The sequence below is a fragment of the Balearica regulorum genome, chromosome 6 (assembly GCF_011004875.1).
Source record: "Balearica regulorum gibbericeps isolate bBalReg1 chromosome 6, bBalReg1.pri, whole genome shotgun sequence".
NCBI lineage: Eukaryota > Metazoa > Chordata > Aves > Gruiformes > Gruidae > Balearica > Balearica regulorum.
Window position 1 is genome coordinate 37,338,660 of NC_046189.1, and position 21,942 is coordinate 37,360,601.

Genomic DNA, 21,942 nt, shown 5'->3' on the forward strand with positions numbered 1-21,942 from the left:
TCATCAACAGATATTACTGTTTAGAAATCCCGTGCACTAGAAAGGCACTTTTCTAACAAGTAAGCAAACTTGCAGTGAGCTACCATCAGAGCAGCCATCCTTCGGGGTGCTGAAAACATCGTCATAATTGACTTCCAGTTCTCTGCCATTCAACAGGAGAATACTACAGTAACCTACTGTTTGGACTACGTGAGGCTATTGAGAAATTCACTGTATCTGCCCCACCTTCAGGAGAGCGTTACAGGGGATGCATGAAAAATGTTCATTGCATAAAATTGTTTATACTAGACTGGTGAGATTTAGCTCTCCGAACTTTCTTTTGACAATCTTCACAGAACTATAAAATGAAAACATTTATATAAAACATATTGTGACAAATACATAGAATCTTAGTAGCAATCACTCGGAGAACACTGTTGTTCAGGAAACTGCGCTAAATAATAATGTGTAGCTAAACTTGTTTAATTGCAATGAAACAAAAGCAAATGAGATTAGAATTCCACATTTATTTTATACACAAAAATAATCTAAATAATCTGGCAGAATTTTTTATTTGTATGTAAAAATCAGCAACCTCAGAAATTAGGTCTAAAATAAAAATCTACAGCAAAAAAAAAGTAACTGGGATCAGGAAAAGACTTAAAACATGAAAAATATGTTCTTATGATTTTCCAAAGACCTTAAAAGACCCTTAGTAGACATGAGTTAATGAAAATCTTTTACAGGCTGAAAACAAGAGCCTGTGCCCTTTGTAAATCTGACAGAGACCAAAGAAAAGAAAACAGAGCTGCAAACAAAAGCTTTAAAAAACCCCACAAAACTCTCTTCCTAACATCTATAAAGCATATTTGATTTGGACCCTACTGACAAAACTGAGTTCCAAATTCAGAATGCACTTACGGCATTCCTCAGGCTCATCAGAGCCATCTCCACAGTCATCGACAGTGTCACATTTCCACCAAAATGGAATACATTTGTCAGTTTTGCAACGGAACTGTAAAAGGAAGGAAAGTAGGAAGAAAAGCTTTAATATGAACATTTATTCATTTATTTTTAAACAGAAATAGCACAGTTTATGAAAAATCAGATTCACTGCTTAAGTCATTGTTCCATTAACCAACTCCGGCTGTTGATTTTATAAATCTTGTTTTTTAAATATTCTTTTTTTGGAGATGTTTTGCACCAAGACTTCCACTGATACAAATCATTGTTCTTTCAAGACATCGCTACAGTGAGTTACAGTGCCCCTGGTATGAACCACTCTTTACATTTTGCTGCATTCTATGATTTGATCCTTTAAGATCTTATTCAAAACAACCACTTCAATTCATAAACAGTCTTTGTGGGCTGTTGACAGACTTAATATCATTTTTCCACATAAATCAAAACACCCACAGTTACAGAAAAGGGCTTAACATTGTACTTGTATACAGTATTGCTTATATTGTTTGAATTAAATGAGAAAACCAGAAGCTAGGACTTCCAACCTTTCAAAAGGATAAAATATTTATACAAAAAAGAAAAAAAAAATTGTAAGACCTTGGCAATGCCTTCACTCTGAGCTCAGGTAACATTGTACTATTGTTCTGACTGAAAGACGAATACAAACAAAACAGAGTAGAAATTACTTGATGCGGTCTTCTCGGGCTAAACCTAAAATCAGAGTTCATTGTGTGGCTAATGCTAGGGAGAAAAATCTGGATTGATTATCAGCAACTTTTACGAAATGGTGTGTTTCCCACCTCGTGTCTGTATGAGCACAGAAAGGAGGGAAGACAACAGGTTGAGAAGTGCAAGACATTCTAAGTTCTGTGACTAGGCATAATTTTTTAATTTCTTCACATTTCTAAAATCATTGATTATTTAATAAAGCTGTATTTAAAAGGTTTATCCTTTCTGCCAAGAAAATGTAGGCTTTCAGGGTCATTTATGTAGTAGGACCTATAATTTGAGGTACATCATTCTTGTACCCCATTGAGGGACATGCTGTATAACAGGCAACTATTCTAAACTGTGAAACGGTTCCACAAATTCTCACTCTTAGTGTTTTCTATTTGCTAACTTAGCCTTCCCGCTGCTTAATTGTTTTAAGGTGCCAGCCTCGCTCTGCTCACCACAAGGGACTTCAGGCTGTTAAACCTGACATTATGAATTTAAATTCAGGAAATGGGTACTAACCCTTAGATGCTGCTATGCTCTGCATGAAAAAGCTTACGTTCCCTTCTAAATTGGGGAGCCAGACTGTGCAAAATTGGGGGTCAAAGTCATAAGGGTGTGCCTGGAATGGCCTTGAATGACCTGAGTTTTAGTGTTCTAGAGTCTGATGCATTGGGTACCACGCAATTTCTCATGTCAGATTTGCCATCAAAGACAGCTGAAAGTCTGCAGGTGTGTAAAACCTATCATCCATCCAACTACTTTTCTACACAAATGGTTAACAGCGGATGTGTTGTCAAGAGCACCGTAGGAACAGCTACGATTTTACAGTGTAATCTGAAAACCTTAAGTTGCAAACTATATTTTTGCCACTGATGTCTGCATCTGATACCATTAGATTGATGAATTATCAAACAGTAAACAGATTTCAAAATTGGAAGAAAATTACTAATAATCAATGTAATTTTGTAACCATCTGTCTGAAGCAGCTTCTTTTATTTAACCCTGCTCTCCTCCTGTGGAAACCAAAACTGAAAAAATATTGCTACGGGAGCATCTAAGATGCTATCCTTTAATTCAGACTGTCAATGAATTATTTAGAAAGGAATAGAGCCACTCGATCAACTGCTAGCATATAAGTTCACTGTGGAATAAGCTTCCAGTGACATTTAAAGAAAATTTAAAGGAAAAAAAAAAAGTGCTGGGTTTTTTAATCAGATTTGAGAAGCTAGATATGGGGGGAAAATAGCTAAGAAATCCCTCATTTTGCAAGCATTTTACACTTTCTTTTTGTTCATCACTTAATGGGAGGTAACCAGCAATCTAAACAGAAAAGATATGATGAACAAAATAAATCTCGCCAAACAGTACATTAAGGGAACAGAGGACGACAGTGGAGAGGTTTCCTAAATAACACTATTACTTGAATGAAACGGTACATCGTTTGTTAAGATGACCACTGTTCCCTAAAAAATTAAGAGTAAAACCTTTTCCTTAATGAGTACAGACAAGACTCATCACGATGTAGAATGTTGTAAGAGATCATTAGTATACGTATCATAAAATTGGACTACTAGAAAAAATGGACTACCAGAAAGATTTTAAAGGCCATATGTACTGTTAGTATCACCCAACTAATTGTCTGGGTAGAACAGCCTTAAGACTTTGATAAAAGTAGTTCTTTTATAAGAAATCAGTATGTTCTACTCAATCTACCTTATATTTTAACAAAAAAAATCACCGAATACTTATTTCAAGTACTAAGGAATCCACCTCCCATAAAGAATTCAATGTTCTAACTGCTTCAATTGTTAATTAATTGTGCACTCTACCACTTTCATTTCAGCTACTGTATTGTCTTTAATTTAACCCTACCTAGCTAACTGGACTGAGCTCATTTTTTTGTATTAATGTAAAGTTCATTCATGCATGAATAGCCCCAAATCATTGCTCTATACACTTTGTATTTTTATGTTTCGCATTTTATATAAATGTTTTTTCAAAGCAATTTTTATGGTTTTAATAGCTGTATTTGTTCTAGTGACTGGCAGAAACATCCACATTTGAAAGGGAACAAGTTCTGCATTCTCAGGAAAAAAGGCATTTACAAGTCCATTTTCAACTAATAGCCTTGAAGATGAAACGCTTTAAATGCACCCATGAGTTACCTAGTCTTCAGCTCTTTTGACTGATGCTTCCACGTTTCATGGGCACCAGCATTCATTACTTAAAAGCAAGTGGAAACACAGTAAAATATAATCCCCAAGCGTCCTCCCCCCATACATATGCACTTACCTGACTGGCAGTGCAGTTTGATAAGCACGTCTTGTTATCCGCAGCAAGGTAAAAGTTAGTGGGACAGGCACAAGTATACATCTTGTCAGGTGCGAGAAGGCATAAATGACTGCAGCCACCGTTGTTTACCGTGCACAGATGTTTAGACACTGTGGACAGAATAGAAAAAGAATTATCAGACCCTATTATTTCAGTATACTTCAGGGTATCTGCTTTATAGAGGAAGAAAAATGTATTATGCATACTATTTTTACAATGGAATGTCTCAAATCAAAAAACCGTAAGAGGCAACCTTTTCCTTTTGCCTTCAAGCTATTCTTCTCTTTTGCACGCAAAAATTAATTATTATTATGGATATAGATTCAATACTGAAAGAATGAGAGGAAGAAAAAAGCACTAGGGTTTTTTTTAATAATGAGACAAAAATTTAGCTTATCTAGGTCAAGTGCCAAATTGTACTCATTTACAATTCAAATACAGGGGCACCAGGAGATCAGACACAATCATGACGCCTACATTCTCTGACATTCCCTCAGTCCAAAAAGTTTCTAAATAACAGTATTCTTCTGTATTATTAACACTCTCTTATTTTTCAAATAATAAGGTTAAATGTTTTCATAACACACTGTTCCCGTCTTGATAACTGGTAACTTGCACTGTAAAGCAACTTAGCAGTTCTGTACTTCAGTCAGTATCTGGGTTAATTTTTAAGCACCCAAACTGGGATCTCACCAGTGAACAAGATATATCATATTTATTTAATACCGATATAATTGGAACATTAATCACAGACTTATGTTTAAGAACGCTAATTTCAAAACTTCTACAATTTGACACAAACCAGAAATAAAAATAAATCACTGCAGATAAACGAGCTGCCATTAACTCAGCAACCGGCTTCTAAGTGAAATACATCAATGTGCTGTATGGAAAGCATAGACAGAATAATTACCGTCAGGTTGCCTGTAAGAATGGTACACCTGGATGTCTGTTATAGTATGCCACGAGTTAATCAGTGATAGTCTGTCTGATCCAGAGGTTTTGTGGGCACGGCTGAGTGATTTGGTTTTCCCGTCTGTCCAGTAGATGTAGTCTTCAAACAATGTTAGTGCAATCACCCCTGGAATATCTTGATTAGGGACTGTAAGAAGAGATGCTAAGATTAATGTTCGCTCTTGGAAGTCTGCCAGTTAAAATATTCCATACTGCATGAGTTGACAGATACAACTGCTATATAATGTCTTGAGAATAATTGTCATGACAATATGTCAAGCCCAGAGGGTTCTTTATTACCAGTTACGATAAAGATGGATGGGGTGCGAGCTCTGCTTGCTTAGAATTAGTTGGCCCAATCAGTGTTAAGGAAATGAAAGAATTTCAGTTAACAAAAATCACCTCCACATTCTAAATCAATGACATGTCAAGTTTTAAAGTATTAAATAACATAAAAATAACTTAAGCTACTCTTTACAGAAGGCCAATATTAATTTGCAGTCTTAGGGGAATAAAAGTTATTACAAAACATCCAAAATGTAAGGTATACATCTCCAGATGCACGTGTTTAAGGCAATTAATAGTATTGCCCTTTAAGGCAATTAATAGTATTTTAGTTTAGCAAAATATTCTGACAAGAGAGACAGGGAAACAAAAAGTTTTGCATTAAAATAAACATAGCAGTAAGAGGGCTTATTGCTTAACTCCTAGCATAACCAACCATACAATTTAAAAAAAGACACAAAGTGATGATAACACCCATTGTTACAACATCATAAGATTATTAATCAACATCATTTAAAAAAGGATGGAAGGACAAAAGGGAGAAAAAGCTTTGGAACATCTTTTATTCTACTGAACACTCTTTAATTTTGAACTATGTGTTCTTGGTAAACAAACTGAACACCACTTTTTTTTTTTTTTTTTTTGGTGTGTGTGTGTGTGTATGTATTTAGCTGTGACCAGGAGAATATCTGACTGCAATGGTCAATTTGTAAATTATAATCTTTTATTGTTGAATTACTCTAACAACTGATAGAACTGAAAAGGTAAATCAGAGCTGCCGAGACTGCCAGTTTTAACCAGTACATCCTTAACACCTTTACCTTGTTTTCTTAGATGAAAATAGCTTCATCTTTCTACCTGGAGCATGTTTAAATAGAGTTGGAAGATTTCAAATTCCAGCTGGGACATTCCATAGTTTACTGACAACTGATGACCGATACTGGGTATATGGAATGACAAGTCAGCAAATTCACTTTTGTATACAATAATCTTGCCTTCTGGTGAAGGAAACCTCCCTTCTTGTATGTTTACATATACCATACCCATCATACTCTTACAATTTCCCTTATTTGTAGAGTCACATTGTGAAAAGGAAATCTACAAACTAGCAGTGAATCCCTCTCCCTGGCGATTGTTGCTATCCTGTTCCTCTGAGCGAGGAAGGAAAGAATTCAAGTACCGTAACTTTCAGTTTTTCCCCCAAAGTAACAAACCAAGTACAAAAAAGCAAGAATACAGAAATTATAAGTACAGGTATTTCCATTATACTGTTTCTTTTTCCTCTTTCCTCTTCTTCCTCATTTTCTCACCACTGGATTTATCAGAATAAATTGCAAGAAAAACCTCCTAGCTTCAGGAAAACACCCAAAGGCTACAGCAGGGTTTGTCTGTCCATTGGAAGACCTTTATGTATTGTCACCTAAGCATATCAACTACTCGCATATTAATTTTATCCCCACTCTGCTCTGGAATGAACATATTTTTATGTTCTTTTGCTTAACATGGATGACTTTTCTTGAATCTTCTTGAGAGATTCCTTAAGCTCTGCATATATCTTTGATAACGATGAATTCAACTTTATACTGTTCCAGAAAAGGTATGTATCTCTAAATTTAATTTGAAAAACCAAATGATCTTTAAAATGCTTTAGTATAATTATTAATTAGGAATAGTAATTGTAATATCTTATGCTTGCCACCCAATTACTGTAATTAATTAAGGAAGCATAGAATTTAGAGATTCATGTCATTTAGAAAAAGGAAATTATAATTCTTAATTATTTCAAAATTGTTAATTCATCAAGATCTGTGTACGTGCATGCTCTGTAAAAGACACACCTTTTGGTTTGAATCACTATCCCATATTTCAGCAGATCTCTGAAAAACCAAACTCATTCTGACTTCCTCTGTTGCCACTCTCTCCAGTTAGTTACTTCATTGAATTTAAGTCATTTAACTGCTTTACTGTGCTATTATATTTACTGTGGGATTTTGACTACATCTGGGCACAATCCACTGTGCCGTCTTTATATATGGAGACTTAGGAATATTAAACTCAGCACGTTTTATTTTAGGTTGTGGTGGGTTGACCCTGGCTGAGGGCCAGGTGCCCACCAGAGCCGCTCTATCACTCCCCTGTTTCATTAGACAGGGGAGAAAAGGTACAATGAAAAAAAAACTTACGGGTCGAGATAAGGACAGGGAGAGATCATTCACTAATTATCATCACAAGCAAAACAGACCGAACGTAGAGAGGGAATTCATTTAATTTATTCCTAAGCAAAACAGAGTAGAGGAATGAGAAATAAAACCAAATCTTAAAACACCTCCCCCCACCCCTCCCATCTTCCTGGGCTCAACTTCACTCCTGGCTTCAACCTCCGTCCCCCCTCAGCGGCACAGGGGGACGGAGAGTGGGGGTTACGGTCAGTTCATCACATGGTGTTTCTGCCGCTTCTTCATCCTCAGGGGGAGGACTCCTCTCATCGTTCCCCCGCTCCAGCGTGGGGTCCCTCTCACGGGAGACAGTCCTTCACGACCTTCTCCAACGTGAGTCTCCTCCACGGGGTGCAGACCTTCAGGAGCAAACTGCTCCAGCGTGGGTCCCCCACGGGGTCACAAGTCCTGCCAGCAAACCTGCTCTGGCGTGGGCTCCTCTCTCCACGGATCCACAGGGCCTGCCAGGAGCTTGCTCCAGCGTGGGCTTCCCACGGGGTCACAGCCTCCTTCAGGTGTCTCCACCTGCTCCGGCGTGGGGTCCTCCACGGGCTGCAGGTGGAATCTCTACACCCCCTCATCCTTCCTCCATGGGCTGCAGGGGAATCTTGCTCCGGCGCCTGGAGCACCTCCTGCCCCTCCTTCTGCACTGACCTTGGTGTCTGCAGAGTTTCTTACATCTTCTCACTCCTCTCTCTGGCTGCACAAGTGCTCTCTCACTGTTTTTTCTCTTTCTTAAATATGTTATCACAGAGGCGCTGATTGGCTTGGCCTTGGCCAGCGGCGGGTCCGTCTTGGAGCTGGCTGGCATTGGCTCTATCAGACACAGGGGAAGCTTCTAGCAGCTTCTCACAGAAGCCACCCCTGTAGCCCCCCCGCTACCAAAACCTTGCCACGCAAAACCAACACATAGGTAGATTATAAGCATTTGCTATTGAAAGTTTTCTTGTAGCCTCTAAGTTATATGATTGTGTCACAGTACAAAAATTAAAAGCCAAGCAGGAATTTTAGGTACATCTGCAAAACTGCAGGAAATTCCCCACTGATCTTAAAGGGCAGTTTCTAATGAGAAATACAAACCAGGCTGACAGAAGAAGCAGGAAGGAACAGCAGAAAGAGAAACTGCTACTCTGAGCAAAACCCTGAAGCTATCCATAAAGTTATTTATTTTACTTTTGGTTGAGTTCTGGAAAAATATCTGTTCGTATAAATTATGACCCTCGCTGCTACTTTTGACATCAAATTAAAGTTTTCAAAGATACCACTCCAGTCTTTCTAAATAAAACAAATGTGCTTTTTTTCTTTGTCTGTCTTCTCTTACTCTCATCACAGTTAAGATTGAAATGAGAATAAATGGGCATGTAAAAGTCTTAATGCACATGAAGAGGATTTACATAGGAAAATTACTTTTGATTTGGTCATCTTTATTATTCCACACCACCAAAAAATACATCTAGCAGTCATCTTCTTTTTGGCCATGCAGGAATTACAAGTGAACTTCATATCCTGAGTACAGATGTATGAGTAAATGCTTACTTTTGTTTCTGTGTATGTTTGTGGGTTGCCATACAATTTATCCTAGCTTCAATAGACTGTGCATACATCAGAATCCAGATGAAACTTTATATTCATGAAATAAAGAATATTCAGGAGAGTAATACATACAGTCTGAATTGTGTCATCATGCCTTATTAATAGGGAAGCTAAGTTAGATGTGTGGTGTGAAATGTTAAATACTACAGGTAGAGCACTGCATTTCAGAAAACTGTTCATTGACTCAAGTATATTTTCTTTTATTTTTTTTAAGCCGATTCTCTAAGCAATAGGTTTAGAAGCTTAAAGCTTCCAATTATCTTAAAAGCAAAACCACAATATCAAATGCAATGTAAAATATTATACTCTCTTTTTTATGTTCTTCAAAAGAATTATGATGAAGTGTATCTGTTACTAAAAAACGAATTTTGCATTATTACCTCACTTTCAATGGTTTAAACACTTGCAGATTAGGGTTGTAGTTTGTCCTGCCCCTATTTCTGATTTATGAGTAACTTTATAATTTTAATGGGTTTCTGTATTAAAGTCAACTTTTCATTAAGCTGTGTTCAACACCATCTTGATCAAATTCTTTCAGAATCTTGTACTGTTTGTAGCTGTAAAAGACACAGGTATTCTGTTGTGACTATGAAACTTAGAGAAAGTTATTTTTAAAAAAAAATCAATCAAAAGAAGCAAGGAATGAACTGTGTTAAATAAAACAGTACAAATAATTAAATGTAAATGAAAATATATGTAAAGTAAAACACACAGTACCAATGGATGCAACTATTTCTTATAAAAATTCTTATAAGATAAGAATTAAAAATAATTACATAAGTATAAAAATTCTATAAATATTCTTCTAATTTGACCATAAAACTCAATGTCTTTTCTTCCAGTTGATACATTTGTAAAGACTGAGAGAAGTCACTGAAAACAGGCATTCAATAGCAGCTGATTCTGATTTACTTCACTGTTTGAGGAATAGTTCTATCATAGCTGAATATTATTTTTCTTTAACTTTTAGTAAATTACAAGGATTGGAACATCAGAACTGTTGACATGTAACAGGTTATAAAATCTACAGTTCACATCAACTATGAATGACCAAAAAAAATGAACACAAAACTATGAGGGAATTTTTACATCTTATTTTCTGATGAAACAGTAAAATAGTCTCTCATGCTCTTTATTCTTTGCCTTTGAGGACATCAGTGCTGAAACCTTCCAAAATTTCAGGCAGTGACAGCTACTGATTTACCATAAATGTATGTAGTAGAAAAAACACCCACTTCCTTTCTTCAGTCTCTTCAAGAGAACCTTAGCTGCATTACTGATCTACCTCTTCATAAATGACATACATTAGTTATATGTTGCAATACTAATTACTAACCTCACAGCATACATTATGGTGTGAATCACAGTTTTAAACAAGGAAAGCAAGACTAATTGCTCTCCTTTCTTTGGCAAGCACTGTGAAAATGGAGTACTTTCTGCAAATTCAAAGTAAAACCAGGTTAGTCACAACTGATAAGTAGCTCTGCTTCCCCTGCATCACCTATTTGAAAACATTTAATCAAGATGTCTATTTTACAATCCATTAGTAGGAAAGTAACATATTCTATTAAACAAAAAAAATACATCACACCAACATAAGGGTCAGATCTCCACCAGCGAATTCATGGAGAATGTAAATAATCATATTTTAACACACAGCCATGAGAATTGCACTCACTTGCTATTAATTACTTCCCAGAATTACCTATGCATTCAATAGATTTTTTTTTTTCTTTTAAGGTTTTTCATAACAATGTCACCCTATAGCCTCTCTGAAAGCTTCAAAAATTGGTTGAACTGAAGCCCAATCCATATCTTAAAACACTCAGCAAGAATAACTAATAAAACACCCCACCTGCAGACCAATAACCCACTGAGTTCAGCTCTAGCAGTCTGTATTTTACTAGACCAGTACTTACTATACATGCTTTTTTCCCCCTCATTGTTAGAACATGAAATCCTTAACCTCTTGTGACCCATGCATATTACTTTTCTCTCAGATGAAGAAATCTCAGCAACTATAGCTGCAGCCACTTCAATGAGAAAAGGGATAACTGTCCAACCACCGCAGGACTCGGACTCCACCATCAGGGATGGGCACAACGGGCAGCTGCTATGGCACGAGGGAAGAGGTGAGAAGCGCCTTTAGCCCCTTTCATAAAGCCTTGCCTGAACAGTATTACTCAGCTGACTGCTTCCACTGAGTCCCAAATAGTTATTTTGGTGAGTCAAATTTCTTACATCTTATGATATAGTATATCTCAGAACATATATGCCAGTTTTCATATACTGCAACATGTACTATGTATCATAGACGAGTAAAAAATGCTTTACTTCATGCCAGCAACAGAATCTTACTAATTCATGCTGATACTTACTTTGATTTTCAAGACCTTGCTCTTCTTATTTGTGTAATCAAATGCATTATGCGGGCATATCCAACAACTTACTCAACAATTATGAGGGACAAACCCCACAGAATGCAAAATCACCATCCTAAGTAATTTCTGAGGAAAAACTGCACCTGAAATTTGCTTTTGTGATTCCTTTTCCTACCACAGCCTCCTCCTACCAGAGATGGGCGAGTCCCTTGCAATCCTCCCTTTTCTAACAGGCCTTCTACTGCCACCTCTAGTTCTCTGCTGGGGTTTTACTTTGTACATAAATCATGGATTCTCTTACACCAAATGCTAACCCCAAACCGTGCTTGACCAGACAACAAGAATATGAGAAAAGCGGTAAGAGAGAGAGAAGGCAGAAAAGAGGAGCAACACACAGGTCTGACAGAAAGCTGCAGAAAATAGGAGGACGAAATAAAGATGGGTAGTAAAAGGGAAAAAAGGTGAGTCTTGCAACGGGTCGGAAGCAGTGGAAAATAAAAATTATTAGCTACTTGAACACAAACAAAAATTACAATACATAACATACTAAAGGGAGATAAAGTGCTTCATGAACTTAAGGAAAAGAAGAGCGACATATCTCCGTCAGAGGGAATATGATTATGTAGACATATGAGAAGCATGCACAGACTTAAAATGTATGTCTGTCTGTCTCTCTCTCTTGAATTTTGTACTAATTTATATTAACGTATATGCTGTAAGTCATATCTGTGATAAAAATGTCTACTGCTCTCTTGTGTGAACTCAGTTTCCCTTATATTTTCTGCGTACCTCTCCTGAAGCATAAAATATGTTCATGTGATTTCAGGTGAAAATCATGCCATCTAGGATTCCTTAACTACAAAATATGCTTACCAAAGAAGCCATACAGAAGAAATGAAGCCCAGTCTCACTCAACTCTTACTGAAACACAAAAATTTCCAAGAGTAAAAGCAAATACTCTAACTAAAATGAACTTTAAAAACCAGTCTCATTGTCAGCTGGTAAAATCCATGTCTCCAGAAAAAGTGTCCTTAAAAAGCACAAATGCTTACTTCTTCCAACCAATAAAGACTACAAAAATATCTGTACTCTATCGTGTCCACCAAGGTTAGATTTTCTTTGGTGTTCGGCTCCTGTTCAAGCTGAAGCTGCCTGAACACTTCATTTCCAAGCTGGAAAGAGATCTGCCCCTTCCCTTTGCAGAAAGAAGGGGTTGCAACCTTGCCATGCCCTTGTGCAGAGTCTACAAGAGGAGAAGGGGTGAAAGCTCCTGCCATGCTCCTCCCAAAAATGCATTCACCTAGCTAGAGTTCCAGTGCTGGTAAGTAACTGCTAAAGGTAATTAATTGTTGTTAAGGAAAAAATAAAAATAAAAAGCCTGCTAACATCTTGATCCAAACGGAACTGGTGATAAAAATCTTATGAAGAATTAAGCATCTTCCAAAGAGAAAGTGCATCAAGGAAGAACAACACTTAATAAGAAAATAGCTGTTATACCTACAAAATCAAATAAACTTGGAAATTGTTGACCCTCTCTCCTGCTGAAACTACTGGCCCATACTATCCTCTTTTCCATTTGAACTCCCTTATATCCATTTCTGCCTCATTTTACATTCAGCTTGTAAAAAAACGTTTACTGTGTCACAATGTTTTTTTATTTCTGTATAGTACCTACTCTTGGTACTTGCTCCTTTTGATAAAGGATTTGAAGTGCTTAGACAATGAAATTAATAATGAATAATGACAATAAGATTATGTCTATTAAGCTTGTGAAAAAGTATGTAATTTGATAGATGTAATTAAATTTAAGTATATTACATTAAAACACTAATTTTTTTAAAAGATGGATGTTTTATAATCACTACTAGTTTTACTAAATTGACACTTTGTTCAAAAAACCAAACCTGTCAAACTCAATAAACAGAAAACACGTTTTTCATATAGTATACACATTAATTCCAGTAACTGAAGCCATGTTTCACAGAAAAGAAAAAAAATATACACTTTTAGGATGATATTACTGACATTTTCAATAACAACATTCGCATGCATACATACTTGTCTCTGTAAATGTAATACATACATCACACATGTATACCGGGTTAAGTATGGAAGGTACAAATCCTAGCATTAAGTGGTAAGATATTTGGCCAGTCAAAAAATGTAATCGAAATAGTGAAAACTGAGATTATCTCCGTATACTAATCTCACACAAAAATTCTTATATGTCCCAAAACTGCTATCACAAAAGAAGCAGGACATTTGGGCTTAAAATTTAATCTAAACATCTTAAGGCACAAATGTATCTGTAGTATTAAAGCTGACTATTACATATGACTTATGATACCATCAGAAGAGATGAATAAATTTTGAAAATCTGCCTATAAAATCAGTTGATCAAATCTGAAGTATTTTATTGTCTCACGTAAAAATGGGGGGGTTTGCCTTTTTAATTTCACTGTGAGCAGTTGTTTATATGTCAGTTACTCCGCAGCTGTACAGAGTAGCACGCTGTCACAGCAGTGATTAAGTTATTCTCAAACATATACAAGTCACTATTCAAGTAGAATTACTCATACTGCGCTAAAGAGTTTCAAAGATCTTTTAAGTCATTTTCAATTTTATAGAGACCATTTACGAGCCCAGCAGCCCCTACGCCTTAGACCTGTGTCTTGCCGCTGGTTTCAATATTCATCCCCACTCTGTCTCAAGCTATTCCTTCCTTCATCTTTGCCTCTCCATGCTCCTGCCCAGATTATCTCCTGCCATCATCCAACTATGAGTACATAAAGTGCTCAGCCCCTTTGGTTTATCTCCTTTGTCTTCTACCACAACTACAGGAGCTGTTCAACGCACTGCAACTTTTGTCATCAAAAACGGGAGGCCACCTCTTACCTTCCATTTTTGTTTGCTTTGATACAAACAGGGGGAGACACTGTGACACAAGAAAAACTGTATTTTTATGTTCTCTGTTCTGGTTGCTTTCTGACAGGAACAACTGCATGGAAAATAATGCCTGTCCCTTAAAATTTGTGATGGAGCACGTCCAGCTCATATGGAAACTTCATAGACTTTACCAGTGAATGTCTGCCAAGTTTGTAATGATCATGTAGAAGAATTATTTTCAGAGGTTTATAATCTAATCAAATTTGGACATATCACAGGAACAGTGGAAGATACAGAAACCAACCTGTTGGCAATCTTCATAAACTGGGCTCCATAAACTGGAGACTGTGGAACCTTAGAGTAATGTAACTGTGTGAATTGCCTTTAATATAGGTGACTCTGTGTATTTTTCCTGCATATTATCCTTTAAAAGAGATAGAATACAATAAAATAAAATAATCAGATTTAGGAAGATATATTAATTGGAGAATTGTATCTGAACAATTATGAAAACTGAATGTAGAATGCAACAGTGGGGGCAAAGCAATCATCAGTTTGTACTATCAGATGTGACTATAATGAGCAATTCTATAGACTCCTCAAAAGTTGGGAAAAAATTGTTGCAATATCAGAACTACCATTTATGTCACTCACCATCTGATGTGAGAAACCCTCTTTTTAGACTTCTCTAATTTTTGACCTATGAAAACTGCAGTATAAATCTTGAAGGAATTGGTTTCTGTAATCTCTTAGATTACTTTTACATTAGGACAGTTTCATAAATAACTGGATTTACTCTTTTATAAAATTCTGATGGCAGAAGTCAGACACAAATACTCACTTTCTAAGTAAAAACCCCTTACAATTAGCGATTTTTGAAATTACAGGGCTAAAATTGAAAAAAAAGATTATAATCTCCAAAACCCCTTATACTTGATACTTTAAAACTTGCATACATGTACAACAATTCTGAAGTTTGTAAACACGCAGAAGCCAATTCTGAAGAAAAGGTTTTTTTCAAATTGAGATATTGGGAAATCTATAGGAAACCACAGGAAAGTTTCTCTCTGTCAAATATATTACAGCTAAAGAAGTAATTTGTGAATACTCAATTCACTTAAGGTTCAATACTTTTTCATTGTTTAATTTTCATGCCCCTGTAAGATGAAGCAACAAAGTGCTCAACTTTTGTTTTTACATTATAGATCATCAAAGAACTTGACACAGTTAAGGACTAATCTCAGCTCAGAGAAGCTTCTGTAGTTCCTAAACTGGACTATCGGATTCCACTTTTATAGTTTCATCATGGTAAAATTCTCATATTCAGAGTGAAATGAGAAAATGGTAGGCACTTCTGGGTTTTAAGAGCTCTCAAGGATAGGAAAACCTGCATGAGGCAATCACATACCTAGGGAACTGTGAAGCTTGCATCTCCTCTGGGCAGTTGGAAATAAAAGCAGCTAAGTCTAACAAATTCTTAAATGATGTTGTTTGGGGTTTTTTTAAAGCTCACAGAAGTAAACCAGCTTAGTGCTTAGCCAGATTAGTGCTTCAATGCTTGCTTAATCATTTACTGCGCATAACATTTGTGAATGCGGCAGTGTTAAATTGCCTAAGCCGTAAAGACAGTTTACATAATCAAGCATTAAACTTCAAATAGATAAGCAAGGTCATTGCTGCCCCTAGCGCCAAGAGCAGCTCTCAAGTACTGTAATATTTCTGGCCTAGTTAGGATGTTTTCAAAGTTCTTACTAGGACTCTCTTGACAATTATAAAAGCCCATTTCTCTATTGAAATGCAGAGGAATTTTACAAGAGAAAAGCATAAGAAAGACAGAAAAAAAAATACTTGTTGCAAAAAGTGTTAACACCAAGATCTAAATTTCTAAAATACATAAAAACTCCCATTGCATGGAATAAAAGCTCCTTGGTTTAACATACAGCATGTCAATAATTACCTTAAGATTGTTCTGTTTGTCCTCAAGAAGTATCTAGCGCAGAGCACAGAACACACAGTCTATCTCATATAATAATATCTCTTTATGATATAAGATCCACCCATTCTGACAAGATACTTATTTGCTGGGTCTTGTTAAATCTCTGTGGCATTTTCTGATGCATTTTTGTAGTAGGCAATTTAAGATCCAAAAAAACATATTCTCAGAAAAAAACCCACAGCAAGCTAGCCTTATCCTCAAAGGTCACAGAAATAGATGAAAACACACTTAGCTTATGAAAACTAGCACTTCAAATTGCATCACACACATGATTGCCATTTAGACTTCTTCCTCTGCTCCATGAGTATGTATTTTATGGTCATTGTATCTGTGCCTTTATTCTTCTCCGTTTGAAAACACAAAGGATAAACGCAACCAACCCTTAGTTAACTTTGACAATACAAAGTGTCTCAAAATGACAAAGGAAAATGGACCATGAGATCCATGTGAATAATACGTTTTCAAGAAACAGTTATCACAAGATATGAAACTGATCTTTCTTATTTAAGAGCTTATCAACACGGATTACAGTTTCTTACACCTGAAAGCCAGGAAGGATCACAGTTTAACTTCCTCTAAACCCCAACCACTGAATCTCCCTGAGTTTCCCTTATTAAGACAATTAATTTGCAATGGTTAAATTTTATCTTCCAGAAATATTTCTAGTCTTGTGCTGAAACATAAAGACATGCAAAATTTATTTGGTAGTTTGTTCCAGGAGATGGGGGAAGGGAAGGAAAGGAAAAGCTACTGATTAAAGACAAATTATGAGGGAGCTTTGCAAAATTCTCAAAGCACCCTTTGGAGCACCTACAGGCATGTTTCATTTATTTCAGACACCAAGAATTCTATCATTTCTTTGTTAAATCCACAGAAACTTTTCTACAACTTGATTTTGGTTTGATAATCACATTTTGAGTGAAGATCTTGACAACAGAAAGTGACAAACAGCATTAGCTAAGGAAAAAATCATCCTCCTGCATAATTTAAATACCTCAGGATCTTTCTGCTAAAGCATGTTTTTATTGCTTGAATATTTATATATCATCTGTACTTAAAACAGCCATGTCCTCAAAAGTAGCGTGCTATCAGATTTACACAAAATCACTGTCACTTTTGAAGCTTGCCTCAGGTACTGAACTGGTACCAAAGTTTTATAATTTTCCATTCACAAATTTAAATGGTAAAAATATCAGGCACAAAAGGCTACAGAATATCCAGTGATATGTGACTTCTAACACTTTCACTGTGATACCTCGAGAATCAGACATGCTCCTTAAACAGTCATGAACACACTCAAGCTGTCTAAAAATAGCAGTGGTGGTGCTCTGTTGAAGGAGAAAGAGAATTTGTTGTACGAAACACTGTTCTTCACTGGGACCAGCTGTGGCTTAGTGACAAATTTCTTTTTCCTCTAGGTTCACATATCCTTGGGGAAGACATTAACTCCGCGAATATAAAAGCATTTGCATCTGATGTTACCCACTTGGGCAAGAGAAATCCACAGGCTGGAGACCAAGGCAATGAACACCAAAGACAGCATGACTGGAATTTTGAAGATATCTTCTGAAATTTAGTGACAGGAGGATCTTTTCTGAGAAAGGAAAATTCTGAAACTTTCAGAATGAAAGAGAAAATTGAGAAAGGTTTGACCACTGCAGGCAGGTTAGGGCCAAGAGAGACAACACCGGCCATTATTTACCTTTTTCCTTTCAAAGATCCAGAAAGAAGAGTAAGAGGATAATCGTATGAGAACAAAATAGCAGGATAGCAGCACAGGGAATAACATCAAAAGCAGTACGGAGCTTTGCTTCATCTGTCAGAAAAATGGATTGTCAGCAGGAATCCAGCTGGCACTCGGGGCTATGTCTGGGCAAGTACTGCCTAGGTGAGCAGGTTACGACTGTCCGGTGTTCGTTACAGAAACCGTGGAAGTTAATGCTGAGATTAATGGGAATTTTTACAGCTCTCATAGCTATTGCTGTAGTCTCTCCAGTCTACCATCTCAAGCGACTGTCATTGAACTGTTCATTACCTATTTATAACTTACTATTCACAAATAGAAGAGCTGGAACATTTTTGTTTGTTTGATTGATTTCACAGCAAAGCCTCAATCTGAAAATAAAGTAGTTATTTCATGAACTCTGGTTTGGAGAAAACCTGGAGGTACCCAGTATGAGATAAAAGCCAAAAAAAGCCCAAATGCATGAAGCTTTACCAGGGCAGCAGCAATTCTGAGGTTTGGGTAAAGCTTGTGGAAGGGAGTTCAAATAACACTGTTTCATCTCAAAAAACCCCAACAACCAAAACCCCCCAAAACCCCCAACACACCAATACTGAGTATTTCATTTATTTGAATTAAAGCAAAAGATCTTTAATTGTACCATTTGGAATATGAGAACTATTCATCATAGTGCAAATTTTGTTTTTTTAATTATAGATAAAAGATACTAGCTTTTTAATTATGTGTCAGGTGAGAAGCAGAACGCAGGGATAAAGATTACTTCATTACATAAGTATTTCAAAAGTTATTATTTTATCCATCTAGCAAGAAAGCCCCGAATTACAGTTGCAATACTGGTCTCCTTATTGACTCGTGCTGAGCAGACTAACGGGCATTTCCAGGCTTTCACAGGCTGGAGAAAAGGCACACAGTACGTATCCCTTCCACTTTTAACAGCCAAATTACACTGGCTGTGTAACTTGGTCTAAAACATGCGTTGCAAATATGCACTAGAGAACAGAATTGACAGGGCAGCCTCTGATTGCTGAGTATGTTCCTGGCGTTTCTGTTTTCATTTGACATTTTTTCCATGGACGTGTATTACTGCATGTTTAAAAATTATTCATACGCGTAACAGAGAAGGAATATGAAAAGCAACTTTTAAAATATTGATTAAAAGGAAAAAAATGTATCAAAAAGGGTTGCAAAAATATTTTAAAGTACAGTTTTTACATAATCATACATAGCATGCACAACATCTTCAATTTAAAAATTATCAAAAAAACCCCCCAAAACCAAACAAAAAGAAACGCCAAAAAAGCTGTTGACCAACCTTTATGTCTGTGAGATCCATCCATGTCAGAAAACTCAATATGATTTTCATCAGCCCAATACAGTCTATGGTTGACATAATCTATTGTAAGAGCCATAGGTCTAGATATCTGTGTTTCTATGACAACTGTTTGACTGGAGCCATCCATACCAACACGGCCAATGTGAGGATATTCACAGCAATCAATCCAGTACAAGTATCTATAAACCAAAATACAACAGCTGCTTCATTTAGAGATGCAAAAATAATAACAATAAACAATTAATTGATTAAATTAAATAATTAAATTAATTTAGTTGATCTCACGAATAAATCAGTAGTTGTTCTATCATGGTTCCATTTTTCAAATAGATTCTTGAAGTTTTCTAGACTTGTCTGTAAGTAAGTGTGCTAAATGTAAAGGGTTTGAATAGCAGAATCCCACGTTAGATGTGATTTCATCAAATTAATTATGGACTAGTAAAACGGGTATTTAAATTGCTTAGTCTTGATACCTTAGAATTTGAAGTACCACCCAATCGGACTTGGTGAATCTCATATCCACAAAAATGGCATCACTACTAAACTTAAAACAAATATTGTATTACAGTTACTTTTTTCTTAATACATATTACAAAACCTTGGGCTGATGTTAATAGCAATATGATACAAATTATTTTACTTCAAGAAGTACTACTTCCAAAACATGTTCTCACATAAAGGGCTTAAAAATAGGTGAAGCACTGAGAAAGCCTGTTGGAGAGTTGAGTGGCAATTTTCTCCTCAATACGCTATTTACCCACAATATAGAACATGTTTTTTTATGGTTTGTTTTTTCTAAGGGGGGGGGTTGTGGGGTTTTTTTGTGTGGTTTTTTTTTTTTTAATAAAGAAAAAATATTATTTGGACATGGATGCATGTTGCTACTGTTGTATGCCATTATTTAGAACCTCAGGACAGATCCTGCCATCTGGGAAGCTGATATGACTTGACTCTACAGGTTTTGGACAGGCTCTCAAAAATCCAGATGCAGCTCACGTTCTTAATAGCCACCTGGAATAGTATTTGTGTGCGGGAGAAAATGGTGGCCCTAAGAACAGGCACAGGTATCCTACAAACCACAGGTGCGTTAGGCTGGCACTGACCCTGCTCCACGTAAGCAGTAGAGAAAGAGAACTTTCTTCACTGACTACAACAGAAAACGTTTTCTTTGGAAACACCATTACTATTGTATGGCATCAGCAACATAGTTGATTTAGCATTTCTCATTTGTGAGAAAACAAAAAAAATACAATTAATACTATTATTTCAAACAACGAATTCGAAATGCAAACATACAGTTTTTTCCCCAGCAGCTTTCCATATTAAACCAAACAAATATAGTTATTTAAGAAAAAAAAGAGCTTGGCCTCAGAAAGCTAAGTCTGTACACATACTTTGCACTGAGCAGGAGCACAATAAGTTTATTATGCCTGTGTACATCTAAAACTTCCTGGAAGACTGGGACTCTCTGTACAAACTTTGTAGAGTTGATTTTTGCATACACAATGAATGTATCCTGGATGTCCAGACAACCAGGGAGAGATACCATGTACTGGTATCTTGAATACATTTAACAAATGTCTACATTTTCCCTGCCAAATCTTACAGGGAAGAAAGGTACAGTTACAAAAAAAATTCAATGCTAGTTCTAAGGACTGGTAGAAAATGGCTTTTCTCTTAAAAATAGTAAAGTAGACAGGTTACATTTCTTAGCTAGGAAATACACTGCTTTTCTTTGTTTAGGTAGAGTCAACTTTTTTCTCCTGTCACTGATACTTGAGGTAATTACTTGAGCCTTAGGATTTAGAAATGGAAAAGAATCATTAATTGGCCATGATCCTATATGAGTGTTATAAGACACTACAATAGCTTTATTCATCCAATTTATGCAGCTATATCCTAATGTTCCACAAAACAGAAAGCATTACATACGGAATTCAGATCTGAAAAGACATAGGGCAAACTTTCCATAGTCTATATTTTATCTACTCAGACTCTAGATAATAATTTAAGTATTACTATTCACAAGCATTATTTTCCTTAAAGATTACATGCCACATAAATAGTTATTTAAGACAATACATTTGGTTTTAAATACCCCAGGTTTTAATGAATTTCAATGTACATTGAGGTTTTAGTGGATAGTTTTAATATAGAAGATGGTTTCCTGGTGAATTAGGAGGCTTCTGTTTATGAGGCATTAACTGCATATTGAGCCATATAGACCCAGTGACCAATGGCTCCAATGTGGCATTATACATATTGTCACATAAATAGGAAATACCTCACTGTTTTTATGTATTTTCTGTTTCAAGAATATAAAATCTTTCTTCTTCTATCATCTAAACCAGATGCTGGCATGAAGTGGTTAGATAGTTTATGTGAGTTTCTGTAATGCTGATTTGGTTTTGACCAAATAGATACGACTAGAAAATTTCTGTTTAAAAAAACCCCAAACACACAGAAAAAACCTAGAAAGTGCTTGTATCTCTTGGGGTTGGATAAGATGACCTTCAGTGGTCCATTCCAACCTCAACTATTCTGTGATTCCATGAAAATCAGAT

The 21,942-nt window shown here is 36.2% G+C and overlaps 1 protein-coding gene across 1 annotated transcript in view; it reads right to left on the bottom strand.

The window, feature by feature from the left end:
- Positions 1-21,942, bottom strand: part of LRP1B (LDL receptor related protein 1B) — a 742,991-nt gene that overhangs the window by 89,314 nt on the left and 631,735 nt on the right. The window contains exons 60-63 of the mRNA XM_075757248.1: positions 19,358-19,557; positions 4,904-5,092; positions 3,952-4,100; positions 901-994 (exon numbers count right to left, since the gene is read on the bottom strand). Coding sequence (XP_075613363.1) covers positions 901-994; positions 3,952-4,100; positions 4,904-5,092; positions 19,358-19,557 — 632 coding nt within the window. The remainder of the gene's footprint in view (positions 1-900; positions 995-3,951; positions 4,101-4,903; positions 5,093-19,357; positions 19,558-21,942) is intronic.